This window comes from Zeugodacus cucurbitae, chromosome 5, assembly GCF_028554725.1.
Source record: "Zeugodacus cucurbitae isolate PBARC_wt_2022May chromosome 5, idZeuCucr1.2, whole genome shotgun sequence".
Taxonomy (NCBI): domain Eukaryota; kingdom Metazoa; phylum Arthropoda; class Insecta; order Diptera; family Tephritidae; genus Zeugodacus; species Zeugodacus cucurbitae.
In genome coordinates this window covers 40,644,717-40,665,539 of record NC_071670.1, presented here as the reverse complement: position 1 = coordinate 40,665,539, position 20,823 = coordinate 40,644,717, and the positions used below count along the sequence as shown (strand labels likewise).

Here is a 20,823-nt window from a genome sequence, read left to right as displayed (position 1 = left end):
AGATATGTTGAACTACATAAGAACGAGGTTATATTATCTCATCAGCATTGCAATTTTCTTATCGCTTAAGGCTAAAATAAATATTTGGAAGAAACAATATAATTAGGTGAGCAAATGGTTGTCAAAGTATATGAGCTACCGGTGTAAAACATGGTAGTCATTATTAGAAAAAAAAAATATAATTTCTTGTGGCGCATATTATCGAGAATGTTAATAGTTCCGAAAGAATGTCGTTAACCTTTGTTTCGTGTTTTTTTTTTTGAGAAAAAATACATTTTTTCAAGTTAATTGTTCACCACAAGAGTTCGTATAAGAATTTCTTACAAAGAACTAAACTGAGTTGTTAGGTGGTCAAAGGAATAATGTAGTCACGCTAAGATTATGATAATCGTAGAAAGCTGCTATTTAAAGTTAGCATGAATACTTTAGCATAGCTAATTTATAAACAAGCCAAAAACAAATAGTTATTTAAGAAATTTTAGTCTAACCAACAACAAGTTGTGCCCATTTCTTCAACTTACACTATGTAATATATGAAGAAGCGGTTAAAAATTAAGCGGCAGGCGGCAGTTAGAAGGAGAAACAGTATGAAAGAAGGCGTAAGTTTAAAGACTTGACTGAAATTCGCTAGTATTTCTCCGCTCGTTTTTCGCCGGCTAATCTCCATAAATATGTATACAGAGAATGCCGCCATTGAGTCCTCTTCAAAACACGCGCGTCTGCTCCAAATACTTTAGGGCGATTAATACCTATCGTGGATAACGGTATTGTCGCGGCTTATTTTCACAACGAACAGGTTATGTTGAAGCGTGTCAAATTCAAAATAAAACTCGCTAACCACTTGAACTCAGTTAACCTGTGCAAAATTAGTCAAATATTTACATACATAAGTAGCTTTATAGACTATACAATAGTATAGTAAACAGATAAATGACGATACATATGTAGCTAAATACATATTAAAAAAGAAACGCTTAGTGGGCGCCGCCGGGCAAGCTGGTTGATGATGTTCCGATGATTACCGCTTGAACACGGCTGACCGGCGAATATGTATTAATTAATTATTCGTATTCATGGCGAGTTGGCGAGATGGCATGCCGAAAGAAGGCGGAAGATGGTAGAGAAGAAGGCGGTTAGCAGCAAAAACTGAATATATTCAAAATTGTTAAAACTTGATCATTTAATGGCAATAAACTTGAATGAGGTTAGTAGGTGAATTGAATAGAATTTCGTTGATTTTTATCTAACGTAAATATACAAAAGTTTAAAGGAGAAGCGAAACGTGTCAGATAATAGGTAATACAAAAAAGGATTGCAAAAGAGACTCGACTTTTATTGTAAAAATATTTATAATTGATATTCGATAGAATGTGTGCAATCCCAAGATTATTCATCCACATCTTTATATATTTTAATACATTGCTCTTTTAATTGTACTATTAATAAGTAAGAGCGACTAGCAAAAAGAAAGTTTAACAACTTAAAATAATCATGCTTTCGAAATCGCCATTTAAAGAAGAGGAGAAATCAATTTGAAGATTTGAAGCAGAAAGCGAATTTAGATGAGAGAAAGTTGCATTTAAATGCAAATTGGCAAATTCGAGAAATATTTTGTGTAATTCCAACGACTTTCGCTAATTTTAAAACCAACTACAAAGAAATTTTGAAAACAATACACAAAAAGTGTCTCAGTATTTTCAAGCTTCTCCAAAGAAAACAACAATACAGAGTTTACACTGCTTTTCAATTGTATTTTATTAAATAAATAATTTATTTGTCTTCGTTTTGTTTTTATGGAAATAAATTAGACACTATCAATTAAACTTATATTTATGAAATCTCCTAGCTAATTTAGTCTTTCGACTGCCCAATCATTTACGCAGCCTCTACAGGTTCGTTACCCTTATTCTCTTCAACTGGCACATTCGCTGGCAAAACATCCTCAACCGATTGTTGTTGAACTTCTATGAGTGGTTCGGCTTGTACGTCATGCAACTTAGATTGTGGTGCCACAACTGGTTCTACAGCAGATTCCACAACTGGTTCCATAGCTAGTTCTACAGCTGGTTCTACAACTGGCTCCACAATTGGTTCTACAGCAGATTCCACAACTGGTTCCACAGCTGGTTCTACAGCTGGTTCTACAACTGGTTCCACAGCTGGCTCAACAATTGGCAGTGCCGCCACTGCATCCTGCTGTGGTTGTGTCGTCACTTCTGGTTCACTGATAATTTCCACTGGTATCAATTGTTCACCATTTACGGGCTGCAGTTGGCTGTTGACATTCGATTCACCAGCTTCGGGTATTTCGAGTTCACGTCCAGCTCTGCGTAAAGCATAACGTCCGTTATATCCGTAGACATAACGCGGTTCACCATATGCGGGTTTCACATGACGTGTCACACCCGGTTTGTTATCCTCGCCGACGAATATATATTCATTTTCAAGATTACGCACAGATTCTTGTGCAGCTGCTTCTTCGGAAGCTTCTTGTGGACTATCAGCGCTGCTGGGTGCCTTCTCGACGACGGTGCCTGGACGTATGCGTTGTGGCAGTATGGCGTGTGTGGCAGTGTTTTCAGCGCTTGGTTTTATTTGAGACGCTATGATGATGGGCCGACCAACTGTGATGGCTGTTTGAGTTGCCGAATCAGTGGTATGACGATCGTTTGGAATTTTTGGTGGTTTGAAAATATCCATTATAGATGCTTCAGCCAAGAGTGGCACAGCTTCGGCGGTGAGGACGGGTTGCTTCTTTCGTGTGAGGCTTTGCTTCTCCATTGTTTGAAGAGCGCTGGCTGGGATATTAAGGATAAGTGGTTGGGTTTGTATACCTTCGGTTACTGAATGCAATTGATCGGGTGGTGAAATGCCCAATTGGGACCAAGGTATGGTTATGTATTGTGTTGGTGCATTCTTGCGCTTAACTGGTGCACTCAAGGGTGGTTGTGGGAATTTAGTAGCTCCTTGTTTGAGGTATTGCACTTGTGGATTAACCAGTTGGAAGTCGGCATTCAAAAGTTCAGGCGCTAAGTATACAGTTTGTCCATTGCGATTAACAAAGAGGGTCGTTTGTTGACGTCGCTTCTGTGCATTGCCCGACTGCTGGGCGGTCTTACGTACTAAAGCGCCAACTTCTGCGGGTGTACGACCGCCGGTCAGCTGACGTAGCTGGTTTATTATGTTTTCTTGGCCACGCTGAAAAAAATTTGCTTCACTTTGAGAACGTTTCGTTGAGGGGCGACCACTCTGGCTGCCATAGTAGAACTTCTGATCAACATTATCTTCTTCGACCTCTTCGCTTTCAGCGGGATTTTGTACACGGCGCACAACGAAGCGTTGGTTGCCAACATTTATGCGGCGTCGTTGTTGTTGCTGGCGTGGGCGATCTTCATCCTCTTCCAGTTCTTCTTCATCGTCATTTTCAACAGAGCCATCATCGTCATACTCCTCTTCTTCCGAGAAATCATCAATTACGACTGGACGGCGGCGACGATTTTGTTGTGGACGTTTTTGTTGTTGACGACGTACTGGACGTACAATTTCCTCTTCTTCTTCATCATCGATATCTTCTTCATCACGATTTGGCTTACGTTTGTTTTTCTGGTTTTTGTTGTTGTTTTTACGTTTGTTCTTTTTCTTGTTAGCTTGCTCAAACTCATCATCATCGAAATCATCATCATCATCGTCTTCGTTCGACAGGGAAGTCAACCTATTGTTGTTGTGGAAACGTTGTGGACGGTTGCCATTGGTGATGGAAATAAGTGGCCGACGAGTCGAACCTCTATGTTGCACACGCACCACTACATCGGGACGTTGTGTAGTGGTTGTTGTAGTACTCGTGCTGGTAGTAGTTGACTCACGTACAGGCGATTCAACCAAACCAGGCAATTGTATGCGATCGGTCAACCAACCACTGACGGATCCAGCCAGAGACGAGACTGAATTCGAGACCGATGAACCCAAACCTTGACCGGCATTGAAGCCGAATAGTGTCCAGGGAGAAGGTGTCGTCGACGAAGCACCGCCGGCTTGCTTACCAGCCGCGTCTTCTTCTGGTGCACGTGGTTTGAAAGCAATCAAAGGATGAATAATAAAGTCTGCGACGGTGTGAGGCTGCACATTTTGTGGCTGCTCACTCTTTAAGGCTGGCGTTGCCTTTTCGGGTGTCATGGCTGCGATTGGTGGACGTTCAGTTGAGGCTTTGAGTTCAGAGTCTGCGAATAAATGTTCCTTTTGACGACTTCAATTTCTAATTTAACAGCAAAGTTACTTACCAATAACCGCGAAATCGGCGACAGGTGACTGAGTGGAATCCTCCATAATAGCTTCCGTTTTCATCTCGGCCGCCATGGCGCTCATAACTAGCGCCAAAGCCATAAAGGCGTAGATTGTGTACTTGGAATACATGTTTGCTGCGTTAGAGGCTTTATCAGGCCTATTCTCTAAATTTGTGGATCACCGCAAAATAAACACTTTCTATGGCAATTAAACTATTCCACTTTTTTTCGTAAAAAAAAACCGTATCTCGGTTCTTCTTCCGTTTCAATATTACACTTGAAAGCCCGAGTTCCTATTCAAAATAACGCCCAACACTTCTTTTGACAACCACAACTTTTCAACAACTGGTCGAACGCTCGCAACAACATGAGCTTTTTATGTGACGCTCAACAGTGTTGTTGTTGTGCGCACTGTCAGCGCCATTTCGCTGTTGATGTTGATGCCGTTAACAGCTAGCCGCAGCTTTTGGTGCGTTTCCATATTCGCTGTCTTGTTTACAACGCTTTACCATAAGTATGTTACATAGCGGAGAATTTGCGTGTAGGTACATCGCTTTGTTCCATATTGTAAAGTCGCTTAGAGTGTTCTGTGAGAGATGTGTGAGTCTTAGTCGGTTAGATATTTAATATTAGGTGGCCTTAACCCAAGTGTGGGCAATGATAATCAGCAGAAACAGAACAGAAATTATAAAACGAAGTGGCTCCGTAAGATCCGTACTTAAGTTAACACATGATCCATTCTTTGAAACATTTTCCATACTCAGACATAGTTAGTTCGCTGACAGATCTGTTTTCGTTTTTTCCATTGCGTCCTCTTGACTACTAAGATGTGATCATCGAAGTCTTTCCAGCAGGAAATAATTGAAAAAACCGTAACAGAACAATTTAATTGTTGTTAGATATTATTTATGATATTTTGGTTCATAAAACCCTCAAATATGGTCTTTTCGATCCAATTGATTGAGTATAACATTTGAACGGAAGCAAATTATCTATCATATTCATCATCATTTGGCTCTACAGCTCTCTTTGAGCTTAGGCCTGTTGAATAATACGCCTCCAAACTACTCTGTGTTTTGCGGTCTCTCTCCTGTTTTCCAATCGGAGCTTCTGCAGATCTTCGTTTAATTCGTCCCTCCATCTTGTTCTTAGCCTTCCTATTGCTCTGCCGATGTATGTTTTCGCGTTCATTGCCTTCTTTTGGGCTGTTTTCTCTCATATATTATTATATATTATATTACTCTGATTTTCTCATAATTTTATCAATGTTATCGGTTTCGATAAACTCGTCATTCTCGACACCTTATTTTAAAAACATTTCAACACTTCATTAGCACGGTGTGACGTTTTTAAATTCCTTGTCAATAAGGACAGACAACACTCTTTCGGAATATGGAAAATAGGTACGAGATTTTTATTGAGGAGCCGAAGATCCTCAATCAACCTCAATTCTTTCGTATAATTTTATTTTTGTATTCCTACTACTTCAGAAAATATGAAACGTAAAAGGTCTCCGAAGAACATGACGCTCACAAGAGGGTTAATATTTTTCATATATTGCTAGAAATCCAAAAGTTAAAAATTATATGTATCACCGAGATACCCAAACAAGTAACCAAAGTAGACCGTAAAGGAAGCAACTAAAATTTACTTTCTAAAAAATTCTTCATTTACATAATATCATTTCTAGAAGATAGAAATTGCATAGCCGACCTCTTAATAGAGTCATTAAAGTAAGCATACCTATGTATATACAATGTATTGCTTTACTTGGTTTACATGTCATTAATTATATACAATTGTCCAAAAGTAGCTGCGAAAATGATGGATGGTGGGCGGCCAGTTTTCACACTTCCGCGATCTTAGTTGGCATGGCGATGAAATCGAAAAAAAATTAAGCATCATTCAAAGTGTTGTTACACGCCCCTCATCACAACACTCACACCGTTATGTATATACTTAATATACATATATTAGTTATTCACTAACTTCTTACAGCATTTTCTCCTTACTCACATCTAAACTTTCTTTCATTTGAACTTCCTCTGAGATTCAAACCAGTTGGAAAGTGTTCACTTCGCGAATTTTAACGAAAGGGAGAGTGCACGTAGGCGAATTTGTGTGTCTGCTGTGTATGCTCTAAAATTAGTAGCATCTTCTCTAATCAGCATTACAAACAAAAAAATAAAATAAACTGTTTTATGAAAGATTACTTGATCCAACGCCTTGAATTTATTTCCTGTTTAACTGTTTACTTTCACACGATTTAAGCATAATTCTATTCATACATATGTGAATGTATGTGTGTATATGTATGTACTATATCACAATTAACTAATACCAAATATGAGATATGGCGAAGGATATGACAGACCTTCCATAGATATAATTTAGACATAAAGGAAAGCAAAAACTGTTGATGCAAAAACACTCCTAATGAATCAAACAGATCCTCACGCTTTGACAAAGCGCTTGAAATCTTTCACATAATTCATAAGTCGGCTAATGCAAATTTCAGCCAGTTCCCAAAGTTCCCCGAAGGTATTATATATAAATATTTTTCAAATATTATCCGATTTTACTGAGGTCGTATCAATAATGTTAAACAGGTATTTATCAAAATTTAATAATTTATAGTGGAAGTTCTTATAAAACGAGCATTCATAGCAATGTTTTAAAGCGACCAATACGTGAGTAATCTTATCATCTTATCAAGCGAATGGGTTTCAAATCATCATTATGTTAAAGTTAATTCAAAATATCGTTCTAAAATATTTCGCTAAGGAGATTCTGTGCAAATTGGGTGCCACGAAATTCAATCGAAAGTAATCTGATTGGACTGTACACGATTAACCCAATTCAAAGCGTGAAAAGAGTCAATCAGCTGAAAGATAACACACAAATAGACAAAAATATTCGGCATAAAGTTAACGAGAATAACGAAAATTATCATATATTGTATAGGGAGGGATGAAACGTGTACCGATTTCACTCATTTTCATCATCAATATAAATTATATCTAAGATTATATGCTCATTTAATTTGGCTAAGATATTTGACATATTAACCGATTTATAAGATATAAAGCCCACCGTATTTTTGAAATCCTTGTAATAAGGTATATGGCAGCTAGAGGAAGATTTGAGCCGATTTTAACCAATTTTGTTACAGAGAATCACTAATCCAAGATATGGATTCCCTTTAAAGTACATTAAAATATCTGTGAAATTTAAAAATTTTTCGGTAAAACATTAGCCTCAGACACTTCTTCATGTTCGATAACTGGGACCCTGAAAAGCTATAGTCCGATTTCGACAATTTATGTCACAAGTTATGTCACAGATCACATACAGTATTTGTGACCGCTATCTTCATCTTCAGATGGAATTCAAAATTGAGATATAATGAAAGTAGGAGTAGGGTAATATCAAAATGTCGAAAAAATATTATATACAGAATTTCATTGTAATCGGTCAAGTATTTTATGAGATATGGTTTTTGACGCATAAGTGGACACCGCCACGCCCATTTTACATTTCTGAGTACAACTTCTTTCTGTCATTCCTTCTGTAAAATCTAGTGCTTTTAATGTTATTCGTTAATGAGTTAACGCACTTAATTTTCAACATAACCTTTGTATGGGAGGTGGTCGTGTTGATTATATGATTTCACATATTTTCATAGTTTGCGAGAAAAATATATTTGGACGCGGGTCTACGCCAACTTAAAAAACAATACATTCAAATATGCCCCTCCCTAATGCGATCCATTGTAAACAAATTTACTTTGATAACTTTATTTATGGTTAGTTAGTGGGCGTGGCAATTATCCGATTATGCCCATAGTTCCAAGGAGCCAAGTTTCGTCAAGATTAATTTTTACTCAGGTTAGCCGTTGGGCGGACAGAAGGACGGACTGATTGGCGGACGGACAAACATACGGATCACAACTCATCTCGTCATCCTGATCATCTCGATATATATATTTTATGACTTACAAACAACCTATACCACTCAACAAAACTATAACGCACTCTTTGCAACATGTTGCGAGACTATAAGAAGCTACCAACTATTATGGTGCGTTAGTGGAAAGTTTGAAGGATGAAAATTAAATAATAACTTAGTTTTCTTTAGAATAATATGAACTGTTGAGACTGTCTATTATGTTTAGTAAGATCACTGAGTTCATTACACTTTTCACCTATATTTGACAATTACTATTTTGAAAATACATTGACCTCAAGTACACTTTCTCATATCCGGTCAAACATCAAAATGTGGCCGAACGCACACTTTGCGAATTTTCTTTTTAATATTTTTATAATTTTCTAACAAATATTTATTGAGCATTCGCATGACTTTATGATCACGAAATCTCTCTCTTTCCATACAGCTAATTAAATATTTGGGTGTTAATTAAAGATTTGCCCAAGAGCGCAAACAAAACAAAAAACTGCCAAAATAATAAAAAAAAAATGTTGACGTGTTAATGACTTAATAATTGACTTCAACGGAGGGTGACGATCTCCAACGAGGCGCACAAGTGTGAAAGTGGCGCTCTACCAGGCACCCACGCTGTGCAGTACTAGAGGAAGCAGCTCCAAGTTGTCGACAGTTGGCTGAGAAAGTCTCAGAGCTGTGAGCTTGTGACATTGAAGTATTGTTTACCCCTGCAGTTGATTTATGCGCATCACTAGCACTACTAGCATCACGACTTACGGCAATGATTGTATGATTGTAGCGGTAAAATCAAGCAGTCTTAATGTGGCTTTTTTTCTATAATTAATTATATATTATATGTATGCATATGGGTGGTTTACATATGGACATATACATATTAATAGATATGTATAATGAAAAGCAACCGACATTTTATGGCTTGGCTAAATTTAATGTGAATTTCTCTTGTTTTAGGTCAATCAAAAGCATAAAATGTTAGTATTTTTAATATAACTGTATTCTACGCTTCACCTGTGGCAAAGTTAATTTTATGGATTTTATGTATTCGAGTCAAACGTTGACCTAAATACATAACGTATGTGATTTATGCATTTACGGCATTTATGCGCATAAAACAATACATATTTACATGTAGTTGAATGGCAAAAATAGTTAACTTTCACAAGCGCTCCTTCAATGCCCAGCTTGTTGTTGTCATTTGTTATTCCTTGTTGAAAAAAAATATATGTGGCATCTCCCGCTAACGGTCACTTGTACGCAGCTGAGATTCAAGTAAGGCATGTCCGTTAGCTTCGTGTTGCCAACTGGCTCATTCAACCTGGTCAACGAATTAGTGTCGGCGGAGTTAGGCAACACCTAGATTTGGCCAGTTATATTCATCACTGCGACTTTGTTGCTTTATATTCGCAAAATTTTGCAATTTTTTTTTGCCAGCAGACACATAAATCAGCGCAATTTTGCTTATAAAAATTAGCATTTCTGCAAATTTCTTTCTGTATTCGCGCATTTGATTGTGCCACTTGTTGGCCAAAAACACACACAAACATCTATAAAGAATTAGCTCCTATAACCCCAGATATTTCATATCTAATTATTAATATTCGCATTTTGATTGTGTTGTGTTGCTCTTTTGTTACTTTAGAAATGAACAACAGTTAAATGAACCAACAGTTCTGTGGAGCAAAAGCAGTCTCTGAATAGCTGATTGCCTGCTTAATTGGCAAATGGTTTCTTCTGCATTTCGCTACTTTATTTAATGTTCTTCATACACATATGCATGCACATCTGTAGCTATTTATATTATTAGTTAATGTTAATGTTTTAAATGACCACCATTTGGTCGGTCTTTCATCGATTTCAGAACATTTTGCAAGTCAGTTACAAATATCTTTGTGTTTTATATTTATTTTATTTGTCTACTTCGTTTCCAATTTTGTCCATATAAAAAGTCTATGGGTATTGGTGTCGTAAGGCATTTAGTAATCGCGCTTTAAAGAAGACAGAGTTAAAGACAGCGCCGCTTTCTTGTTTTTAGTATTAACATAGTGACTAAAAGAATTCTAGTGTTGTAAAATGAATCCGAAATCAGTCTTAAGCATTGCTCTTCTTGTGTTGGTGTTGGGCTGCTTTGTGCAAGGTAAGTCGTGAATTGTTTTGGTTTTGGTTTTTGGAGAAGTAACATTTATTTGGAGAAAGCTCAGTTTGCTGAATTTGAAATCTTAATCACGCGCCTTTTTATGGAATATTTTGTGTGTTTTAATACTAATTTGTTGATGGTATTATGGAGCGAAATGTAAATGTTATGCAAATTTTAAACGAAATCAACAGAAAGGCCTACAGATTTTTTATAGAGAAAACACCAAAAAATAATTGTTATTATTGTTGTTGATATTTTCAAAACAAAGAACAATAATTACTATTTTTGAAGCTTTCTCAGCAGCAGTAAATAATCCTTTCTGATATAATTCGAACCTCGATCCCAGAGATACATTGATTTCTTCCTTAACTCCGAAGTAGCTTACAACGTACCGCTTCATATCCTAATTCCTTGATAGACATACTTTTAAAATGTAAATAAGATAAGAAATCTCAAAGTCCAAACTAGGACCTTAGAATTATGTTGCATGAGCTCTATTGAATGAGATTATATGGATTTCGTGATCGTTTCCAGCGCCATGTGCGTATCATAATTTCACCTAGATATAACCTTGTTCGAGCTCCTTCGCCTATTTAGATATTCGTTATAAATTTTCAAGAGGACTCCAGAAGAATATTATAAGATTGTATTATAATTTGTAAATAGGAGACATATAGACAAAGGCTTGACATTATCTATCGAGAGGTCGTTAGTTACTACAAAAACAATTCTTCGTTTTTGGTTCAAAAAGCGGAAACTGAAAACGAATTCAGGAGGTGTTGAGTGGAGCGAACATCTAGTGATTTTACAACGATAGAAGACATCTTGATATATTCACGAACGAATAATTCTTCCTTTTATAAACAGATTAGTTTAAAAATCCTGTCGGTTCTCCAAATCACCTATACTAGATAGTTTTGTAGTTTGTTGTTCATATACTTAATACTTTTCCTAACCTTCCTTACAGCTCGCCATGTGCCACGTCACCAAAATCGTTACGTACAAGTGAACGGCGATGAGGACGATGATTTCTCATCTGCTGAGGAGAGCGCTGTTGCCGGCCGCCTGCCACATCCAAATACACAGCGCGCACTTTCGCACAAACAGGCGCGCGTCTTCCCCGGTGCTTTGGCCATCAAGAAGTTGGTGTTGCTGAAATTCAAGAAAATCGTACCCATCTCTTTGATTTTGCTGAGGGCAAGTGACGAAAACGAAGCCGAATTAGTGCCCGTCTACCCAACCTCTGAAATTCCAGCCGATGTACAATTCATTCCCACACCAAATGGCGTCTCCGGACATCGTGATGTCCAGGCTATTGCTATTCCCAAAGAATTGCATCAACAACTCGAATTGAATGGTCTGGCCAATTTGGAGAGTATCGAATCCCTGCTCAATCAAGCACAAGAGGGTGATGCTGAAACTGAAGCCGATGCCGAAGCTGAAGATTTACCAGTTGCTGTTGTCAATGAACAGCCCAATAATCCAGAAGATGAACCTTTGAATGTGGCCGAAGATGATGTTGATCAATTGTTGGAAAATCTGTCGGTGGATAAAACCAAGATTGCCACAGCAAATGTACAGTCTGTGCGTCGTTTGGCAGCCGATGACCTTGGACGTCCAAGTCTTGTGCGTGCCTCGCAATTGCAAACTGGTGTTGAGGAGATTCCCTTGTTCCTTTACGCAGCCAAGGACACACCACAAATCGTACGTCCCGTCCGCAAGGGTGTACGTCACAGTGTGAAGCAATCTGCACGTCGCTACCACAACTGAGCGGTAGTTGAGGATTTCATTGGGCCATGGTTTATATTAGACGATTAGACTGAATAAATAAATATATATTTGACAAGTTTTTGGTGTTTATTTTCTAGCGAGATTTGACAAATTGCAATTTTCAATTTTTTGATCATTTACACAACTCCTTTGTAGGACGAACATGTATGTATGACACACTTAATGTGTCTTCGATGGGACCTGACTTATCAGCAACACATTGACACAGTTTCAGCAATTCTTTTTTCTTGATTTGTCCTTGCTTTGCCATTGTTTTTCTTTGTTCCATGGAGTTTTTGTAGCTGAGTAGTGTAGCTTTTTGTTTCATTGTTACTTTTTCCCCCACACAGTGTTACTTCAACTGTTCTTGCAGTAATCTCTTCAATGCGCGCAAAAACAATGGCGCTTACGACTCGTTAACGACTCATATCGCACATTTTGCATGCATTCCATGCATTCGCAGCGTTTTCTCCCTTCTTTAATGGTCTTAGTTATGACGCGTGACGTCAACTCGGTGATAAGAACTTTATACACAATTTCGTCTCTGTTCGCGAATTCCTGTCGGGGTGTTCGATTGTAAGTGACTAAGTGTTTTTTTTTTTTACTTTGTTAGACCACTACATTTGATGAGATGACCTCCCGAATAATGTGATATAAGAAGGCAGATTGAACGAAATAAATGCACCAAAGTGAAACAGATGAGATTACTGGGTCAAGCAATCCCAAAACAGTCTGTTTAGTACAACATAATCTCTTTTTAAACGGCATTGGGCGTAACTCGAACAGAATTTACATAATTCATAAGAAACAATAACTCACAAGAAACACGAGACCTAAGTTGCTATATTACTATAGAATTATCTAGATTCATTAGGAAGTATCGAATAATTAAAATCTTTCAATGAGAATCCATTACACTTATTATAACTATTTATTAGTTAAAGACTTAAACAAATTACTCAAACAAATTTTGTAGTTAACCAAATATTGATGGTCGTGGTATTGACAAACTTATTTGACCGCCACCTAAACCGTAACCCAAATTACCACCGATATATAAACCGCCTGGATTACCACCCAGAAAACCGCCGCTACCGAAAAGGCCACCACCGTCTCTTCTTATCACACCACTGCCACCATAATAGCCACAGGGTGGTGGACCAAAGTAACCGTAACTGCAAGCACTGCAACAGCTGATCGGTGGTCTAGGCGGCAACATCGGCGGCGGTGGTGGTGGTGGTGGCGGTGGCATGGGTCTGGGTGGTATTACGGGTGGTTGTGGACGCGGCATCGGATATTGACAGCAAACAGGTGGTTCAGGGTTAACAACAACTATACAACAACGATTCTGATTGTAGGCTTCGAGGGTACAGGGATTGACGCAAGGCGAAGATAAACTCGAGATAAAATCGCTGATGAAACCAAATGTGCGTGCATTACGCTGTGACGGATCGAAACTCTCGAACTGTTCGGCGCTCGACGAGTTAACGGCAACACTATTCTGCGGATAAGAAAAGTTACGTGGTAACTGACTCGGTGTTTGTCCTTGCATTTGTGGCATCCGATTGTTATTGTAATTATTATAGTAGTAGGGATAGTTATTTGGTTGTCTGTTGTTAAATTTTGTTGGTAACTGTGGTGGTTGTGGTTGCGGTGGTGGCGGTGGTATGTTATTGTTGTTATTGTAGATGTTTGGCTTTCGCAAATCGGTGACTTCTGTAGCCAGTCGTTGTTGCTGCCTTTGCATTTGTTGTATTTGTTGCAGCTGCTGCGGTGTGTAAGGAGTTTGCTGCAATACCTGTTGTTGTTCTCTTTGTTGTTGATACGGCTGTTGATTTTGCCACTGTTCCAATGTGATTTGTGTCTTATTCATATTAATTGGCCAACGGGGAGTTATGTCTGTAATAAGCAAAGAGTGAGCACCTAAATGTATGCTAAATTTTTTATGTGCGATCACCGGATGTAGTGAATTATTTAAGCGGTGCCTGTGCGTAGACTTCCAACCGTGCTTTGTGATCTTATTTGGTTTATCTCCAGAATGAGTATTCACAATAGATGTTGTAAAAATAGAAGCTTAACAACAAGACGGTGTTTCAGTGGGTTTTCTTTACAGTTTTTGGTGCTCTGATTTTTTAGAAAATTACTGAATTTTTGGAAAGCTAATAGGATCAATCACATATAGCAGACATACCACTCATCGAAAAACGGATCAACGACACTAGTGTGTCTACTACCGACTAAAACCGATCAATTTACAACGGATCGACGTTTTATAGTAAAACTATAGAAGAATGGACAAGTTTTCTCTACTGTTTCGAAACTTGAAAACGACTGTCAATTAAAAATTCTAAGTTGTAATTCTGTGTTGTAATATGGGTTAAAAGATGAACGATGTCGTTAACAACAATGGTGACTTTCTAACATATTTATTACTGCTTCCGATTTACAGAAATCAATGGCGAAGACGATAATCTCAAATTTACAAGTTTACTATGAATTGGCATTTTGGGATCTGTGGATCGCGGTGAAGGTGAAAATCTCAAGTATATTTAATTTTCAAGTGATTTTACGTGCTTCAAGTGCATTTGGTTCTTCTGAGGACTATTCCACAAAGTGCCACATTAAAAGAAATCAAAATCATAACCACAACAATAACACACAAAAACTAGTATAAATTAATTTATTCGTATTCTAATAAGATTTCAGCAAAAATGAAATAATATCGCCAACATTTATCATTATTCTCCATTTCTCTCTATCCCTCTCTGAACGCACTCATCGACCCCAACCGCCAAAAGCATTGCTAGTTGATTGTGCTCCACCGAAGTTACCAAAGCCGTTACCCCAGCCAAAGTTATTACCACCGAAATTGTTGTAGGGATTGTAACCACCAGCATTGGCATTTGCACCGGCCGATGCACCGCCACCGCCGCCGCCGCTAGAGGACGAAGATGATGACGACGACGATGACGATGAGCTGCCACTACCACCACCTTGACTGGTAGCCGATGAGCTGCTCGTAGCTGAATTACTAACAAATCCATTAGGACCACGCTCAGACTTAACATTCGAACTTGTAGATGCGCCAGCATTTTGACCATTATTGCCTTGGTAGAGAGACTGACCGCTCGAATCGGCTGTGACGCGTTCCGAATTGCCATTGCGCATAACATTCGTTTTCGTATTGGTGGTACTGCTGGATGAACCATCCGGATTGTTGTTTGTCGACTGCGAGCTACCATGTGAGCTAATGTCTTCGCTATCTTTGGTACGGGTGTGTGAGCTGCCCGCATTCGCTGAGGACGCCTGCTGTTGATCCTTATCGAAATTGAGCGCCTGACTCTGTGCACCATTCGAAGTCGAACTACCATCCTTGGTTTGCGAATGCATATTATTCGCATTAGCCGAGCTGACTTGACCGCTGGAACCATCATTAGCCAAATTCGAGCCAATACTGGAGGCACCACTATCCTGGAACGAGCCGCCTTCATTTACCTGGTGGTTTGAGTGTGTATTGGAGCCTGTTTGTTGATTGAAGCTATCATCTTTGCCCTGAGCTGTACCCTGTGCTTGGGCATTGCTTTCGCTGGGGAAAACGAAGCCACCTTCATTACGGTGGTGCGAACGTCTGGCAAAGCGTTTAGAACGCAACACAATCGGTTGCGCATAGCGGGTAGCACGTCTGCGACGGAAGAAACCTTGACCGAAAGAATTGGCATTTGTGTACGCATCACCAGCAAAGCCGCCCGTGTTAGCTGAAGTCTGTCCCTTGCGGACGCGGCCGAAGGCATTCGAGCGTGAACGAGTATCGGTCACTTGCAAACCGCCAAATTGACGCGACTGCGAGTTCGAGTTGCTATTAGCACGTGCACGTGCACCGCGACCTTCTGCATTCACTTGCGCCTGCGTCAAGGCTTCCTGGCTCTGACGTGCATTGGGGTCTACATTAAAGCTCAGCAATCCCAAATTCAGATCGGTACCACCATTGGGATCACGCGATAAACCAAAACCTTTGCCTAGATTATCACGTGATAATGAACCGCCAAATCCAAGATTGCCCACATTGAACTCCTGTGCAATACCGCGTGATACCGCGCCATTTGTGCGTGTCTGTGTGCGTGTAAGCGTGCTTCCAATATCCAGTGGACCCAAGTTCAGTTCGCGCGAGATGGCATTACTCTTGGCAACACTTGTGCTACCGCCATTGCGGAGCCCACCATTTTGTCGTGTCACCGCACGCGAATTGGACACACCTTGTGTCAAACCGATCGGACCGTAGTCGATTTGACGTTCAAAGGCATTGCTATTGGCGCGCGATACCGATCCCTGACGGCGACGTGGTTGCTGATTGTATTGTTGCTGGTTGTAAAAGAACTGTGCATTTGCGACTGGAAAAGTATGGGTGTGTTCAAAAAGGTGCAAATTAGTGCGGTGTAACTTGTGCAGAGTGAGGAACAAATCACTAATTATTTACAATTTAGAGGCAATAGATTAATTGTTGTTGCTGTAGTGCTATTGTTGTTGGTGCTATAAAAAATATTTTTTTTTTTTTGGATTTTTTTGTTGTTATTAATATTATTATTTTTGTATTTTTTCCCCAAAAAGTTGTTCTTATATACCCGATTCACCCATACTGCAACTAATATTACATTTTTTGGTAAAAACACGCGCAAAAAACCTGTCGTATTAAGCTTAGCTACTTGTTTACTAAATTATGCAAATTAACGAAGAAATTTTGGCTAAATTTCATTATAAATGACAAATATATCTACACCTGACTGCCGGTTTTATATTTATTGGCTTTTGTTTGGTTTTTTATAGCAAGATATAAACGATAATTTGAACGTCAGCAATTAAATGAATATATTAGTCGGTAGGCAAACCAAGCAAACCACTAATTAATTTGCAAGTTAAAATGTGTTGTTTGTATTGATTTTTGGATATAATGTTTCGAGTATGTCTATACATATAGACTCTCATATATGTATTTCGTTAAAAAAATAGAAAGTTTAGCTTTTGACCAATTGCGAAAAAAATCCCCTATTTTGTGTTCATATATCAATATTTATATTGCTAAAAATAGTGTTAATTTAGTGAAATAAAAATTTGTAGTTTTTGGCATACAACTGGCAAAATTGTTGTATAACGTACATAAGTATCAGATTTGAAAATCTTTTTGTACTTTTTAAGCGCAATAGCTGTCCAGATGTCAAATATTGATCTGGTAATCTGGTTGTATGTACATCAATTAAAAATATTGCAAACAACATCTAAGAGTGGACGGCCAAATACAAAAAATTGTATCTAGCAAATTTCTAGCATTGATGTATCTAACATTCTAAGAGGTCATATAGTATCAGTACTTTTTAAACCTGCCTTTGATTCTTGCAGTTAGTTCCTTAATAAATTTTAACAAATTTAATAAATTTTAATAGTTTTGCCTTTCATTCCACTCCAGAGAGTCCAATTCATATATGACAACACACTTGATTATCAAATGTAATGTTTAAGATTCTTCACTTTAGCAGTTCAATTTATTTTAAAGAGGAATATTCGGTCACATGAAGGACTTTCCTTTTCAATGTATTACCTTTCTAGCTTAGCTAAAGTTCTGAGTAGAGATCCTTACTGCTGAGTTAACTCTTCCATCAAGCCACAACCTAATTTCTGATACGGCCTATGTTCTACTTGTTATCACTTTACATAAGTTTATGTATTGAAATTTCCTGTTGGCGCGACAGAACGACTCAATTACAAAGAGAGTAATATATTTGCTGGATAAGCCCAATTAAATCCTATTAATATTCCAAAAATCTATTCCTAAATCATTCATTAGTCATTGAAGTTACTATATAGGGGATGCCATAGATGCACTTCGGTCCCTTGTCCGAAGTAACTTAGCATTCTCATATACTTTAAAGTATAAATTTTAAATCCAGAATTAATTTTCAAATTATTAAATCTAGGAAGCCATAAATAAATGTGTTAGGGTGGAACAATAGACAACTAAAAAAGAAGAAGAATCAATGACAAGAGTCAGCAGTTTGATACCGTACTAAAATTCATTTGGAAGCTACTGTCTTTCAATGATCATTCTGGCCCAAAGTAAATCGCAAAAGGTCAACGGAACTCTTCGCCCTCAACAAGGTCAACCCTTTTCAAGTCATAGGAGTTCTAACTGGTTATTGTCCCATTATAAACATTTTCCCAGATGCTAGCTGCAGAAACTGTTTGGAAAAGGATGAGGTAGAATCTACCCAACATTTACTTTTGCAATGCCCCACCTTTGCGAGGTCTAGACGAAAATTCTTTGGATCTCACTTTTTTGGACACGAATTTGGTCCCGCGAATTAGTGTATATAGATTGAATAGATAGCATCACAAAGGACTGTTTTTAATAGTCTAATTGTGTTTTCTATTTAATGGAACAGCCTTCGTACCTAACCTAACCTACTGTCTTTCAAGACTCATAACTGAATTGAATTGACTAAATACAAATATTTTGACAAAAAAATGTATGCTACAAGAACTCTTAATTAGTCTAATTAGACAATGAAAAAGCTTCAGATTAAAATATCCACAATACTATTATAGTATTAGAAATCACTTTTTTTGGAATTTCAACTCACTTTAATATTCTGCTTACAGTTGTAATTTTTAAATTTCCCCAAAATCTAAGGCTTTGTTTTGCATACTAAAACCCAATCGCATTTGCATTCGTTATATATGTAAAGCAAAAATATTCACTTGTGGATTTATGGGAGTGCAGCAATTTTCACGAAATACCAGATGATAACTCAACGGTAAAACTACTGTCATATATAGTGTACAAAAAAATCATAAAAATCCCGCGCGTCAAAATGAAATGAAATTTGGTGACCGACAGCGTTGCCACAATTTGAGCCACCGGCTAACCCAATGTCCTGCGCTTGGCAGCTGCACGACACCAAAACACCGCAACACGACTAACAGTAAATTCTACAACACTTTCACCCAGCTATATAACACAACAGCAACAACAACAACAATTTATCGCCTACTAACATATAGAAAAAGCTGTGATTTGCACAAAAATATTTACCCTTCGTTTGACAAACAGCCAACAACAGCACAACTAATCCACAGGCCAAAGTGAATTGCCGTATGGCGGACATCCTGGCGGCGTTGAGTGTGATGTGTGACACTAATGTATGTAATCCGATTGCTGTTGTACCCGCACAGCACAAATTCAGTGAATATTTGACAATTTACGGTATATTTGGTCAGGTGTGGAATTTGTTGTAACAAATTTTTCAGTTTTGAGTTTTGAATTTGAAAACTTTCAGTTGACGCGTTGCTATTTTTCGACTTTATAGCTCGCAGCCGGAGTTGCGCTTACCACGGCTGATGCTCGGATTCTGAATGTCGAGCCGCGGTTGCGTGCAAGTATAATTTGAAGCGCGCACCACCAAGCCGACAAGCCGACGCTTCAAAGCAGGTAAGGGGTAACAGAGACAAAAAAAAAAAAATTACACACACACACAAGCAGCAACAAAAAACCGGTCAAATAGCTTAGACTGGAATTGTATTGATTTGATTTTGGAAAAAATGATGAGTTGCGAGGTTCGTTGGACAGTAGTTAAATACGAGTATATTCACAAACACACACACATATAATCCGTATACAAGCTAACACATGTTGTACATATGTATAACATAAATCAATGGCTTGTTTATCGCTTATTAGAGTGTTAAGTACGCTGTTTATTTGCCGCTGATTGGGCAAGTCTTTGTATTGAGATATGTGATCTTGCTTTTCGCTGACTTACAAAGACATACAAAGCATTTTACAGCATTTTAACGTTTTTTTTTTTCAAGTTGTAAAACACTATCCCTTGCAAAAAATGTCTAACAATCTCGCGTTGATGGAATATTCTGGTTAAACGTGTTAATCAGTAAAAATTTGTTGCCAAAAAAGCGGTATAAACATTTCAGTGAATTAATAAAGAAAAAAAGCGAAATTAATTTTTATATAAAATTTCATGAAATCAATAAACAAAAGTTAAGTAAAAATCATCAAATAATTCTCTATAAAGATATCTACTAAATATAAAATATGTCTCTGAAAAGCACATATTCGAAATTTTACTTTCTAAAACTCACATAAAATCAATATCACGTAAGTTTTCTCACAGTGTATTCGCACACAAGTCTTCGAAATAATATTCAACTTCTCTTGACCATGACTTGCCTTGACTCGGCACTGTGAACTCCCTTCACTGTGTTTTTACCGCTAAGGCAGACAGGTAGTTTTCGTTGAAACTCGCTATGATTTAAACTTCCTCTGTTATGCACTGAGAAAAATCTATTTGAGCTTGATAAAAGCGGAAACTCTCGATAAGTATGCAATGACACTACACTACACGGCAAAAGCGACTTTTTGTAAGTATTGAACTTTCGGAGACAAATATTTATATTTGTGGAAAAAATACTCTTTTACTTATTACTCGATCTCTGGAAAAAGTGGTTTCGTCCAATAAAGAAAGTAAATATTAAAAGAATTTCCAGCCAAATCTGAATAACATATTATACTCTCGCAACAAAGTAGCTAAAGAGAGTATAATGGTTTTGTTCACATAAGGTTATTTGTGTCACCCAGAAATAAGGGAGTTAGATATAGGGTTATAAGTATAT

General features: G+C 37.9%; 4 protein-coding genes across 4 annotated transcripts; 1 reads left to right on the top strand and 3 right to left on the bottom strand.

Annotated features, from left to right (window-relative positions):
* Nucleotides 1-1,747: 1,747 nt before the first annotated feature.
* LOC105214678 (probable serine/threonine-protein kinase kinX) lies at nucleotides 1,748-4,653 on the bottom strand. The gene is made up of 2 exons (XM_029041934.2): nucleotides 4,278-4,653; nucleotides 1,748-4,217 (listed from the first exon to the last, which is right to left on the bottom strand). Exons 1-2 carry the CDS (start codon nucleotides 4,408-4,410, stop codon nucleotides 1,876-1,878), a joined length of 2,475 nt encoding a protein of 824 aa, XP_028897767.1. The 5' UTR covers nucleotides 4,411-4,653; the 3' UTR covers nucleotides 1,748-1,875.
* Nucleotides 4,654-10,218: 5,565 nt separating this feature from the next.
* Nucleotides 10,219-12,226, top strand: LOC105214653 (uncharacterized). The gene is made up of 2 exons (XM_011188202.3): nucleotides 10,219-10,380; nucleotides 11,348-12,226. Exons 1-2 carry the CDS (start codon nucleotides 10,317-10,319, stop codon nucleotides 12,148-12,150), a joined length of 867 nt encoding a protein of 288 aa, XP_011186504.1. The 5' UTR covers nucleotides 10,219-10,316; the 3' UTR covers nucleotides 12,151-12,226.
* LOC105214677 (alpha-protein kinase 1-like) lies at nucleotides 12,124-14,662 on the bottom strand. The gene has a single exon (XM_054231886.1). It carries the CDS (start codon nucleotides 14,021-14,023, stop codon nucleotides 13,127-13,129), a length of 897 nt encoding a protein of 298 aa, XP_054087861.1. The 5' UTR covers nucleotides 14,024-14,662; the 3' UTR covers nucleotides 12,124-13,126.
* A 154-nt stretch (nucleotides 14,663-14,816) lies between these two features.
* Nucleotides 14,817-19,565, bottom strand: LOC105214652 (uncharacterized transmembrane protein DDB_G0289901). The gene is made up of 2 exons (XM_011188201.3): nucleotides 19,232-19,565; nucleotides 14,817-16,538 (listed from the first exon to the last, which is right to left on the bottom strand). Exons 1-2 carry the CDS (start codon nucleotides 19,302-19,304, stop codon nucleotides 14,926-14,928), a joined length of 1,686 nt encoding a protein of 561 aa, XP_011186503.1. The 5' UTR covers nucleotides 19,305-19,565; the 3' UTR covers nucleotides 14,817-14,925.
* Nucleotides 19,566-20,823: the final 1,258 nt, after the last annotated feature.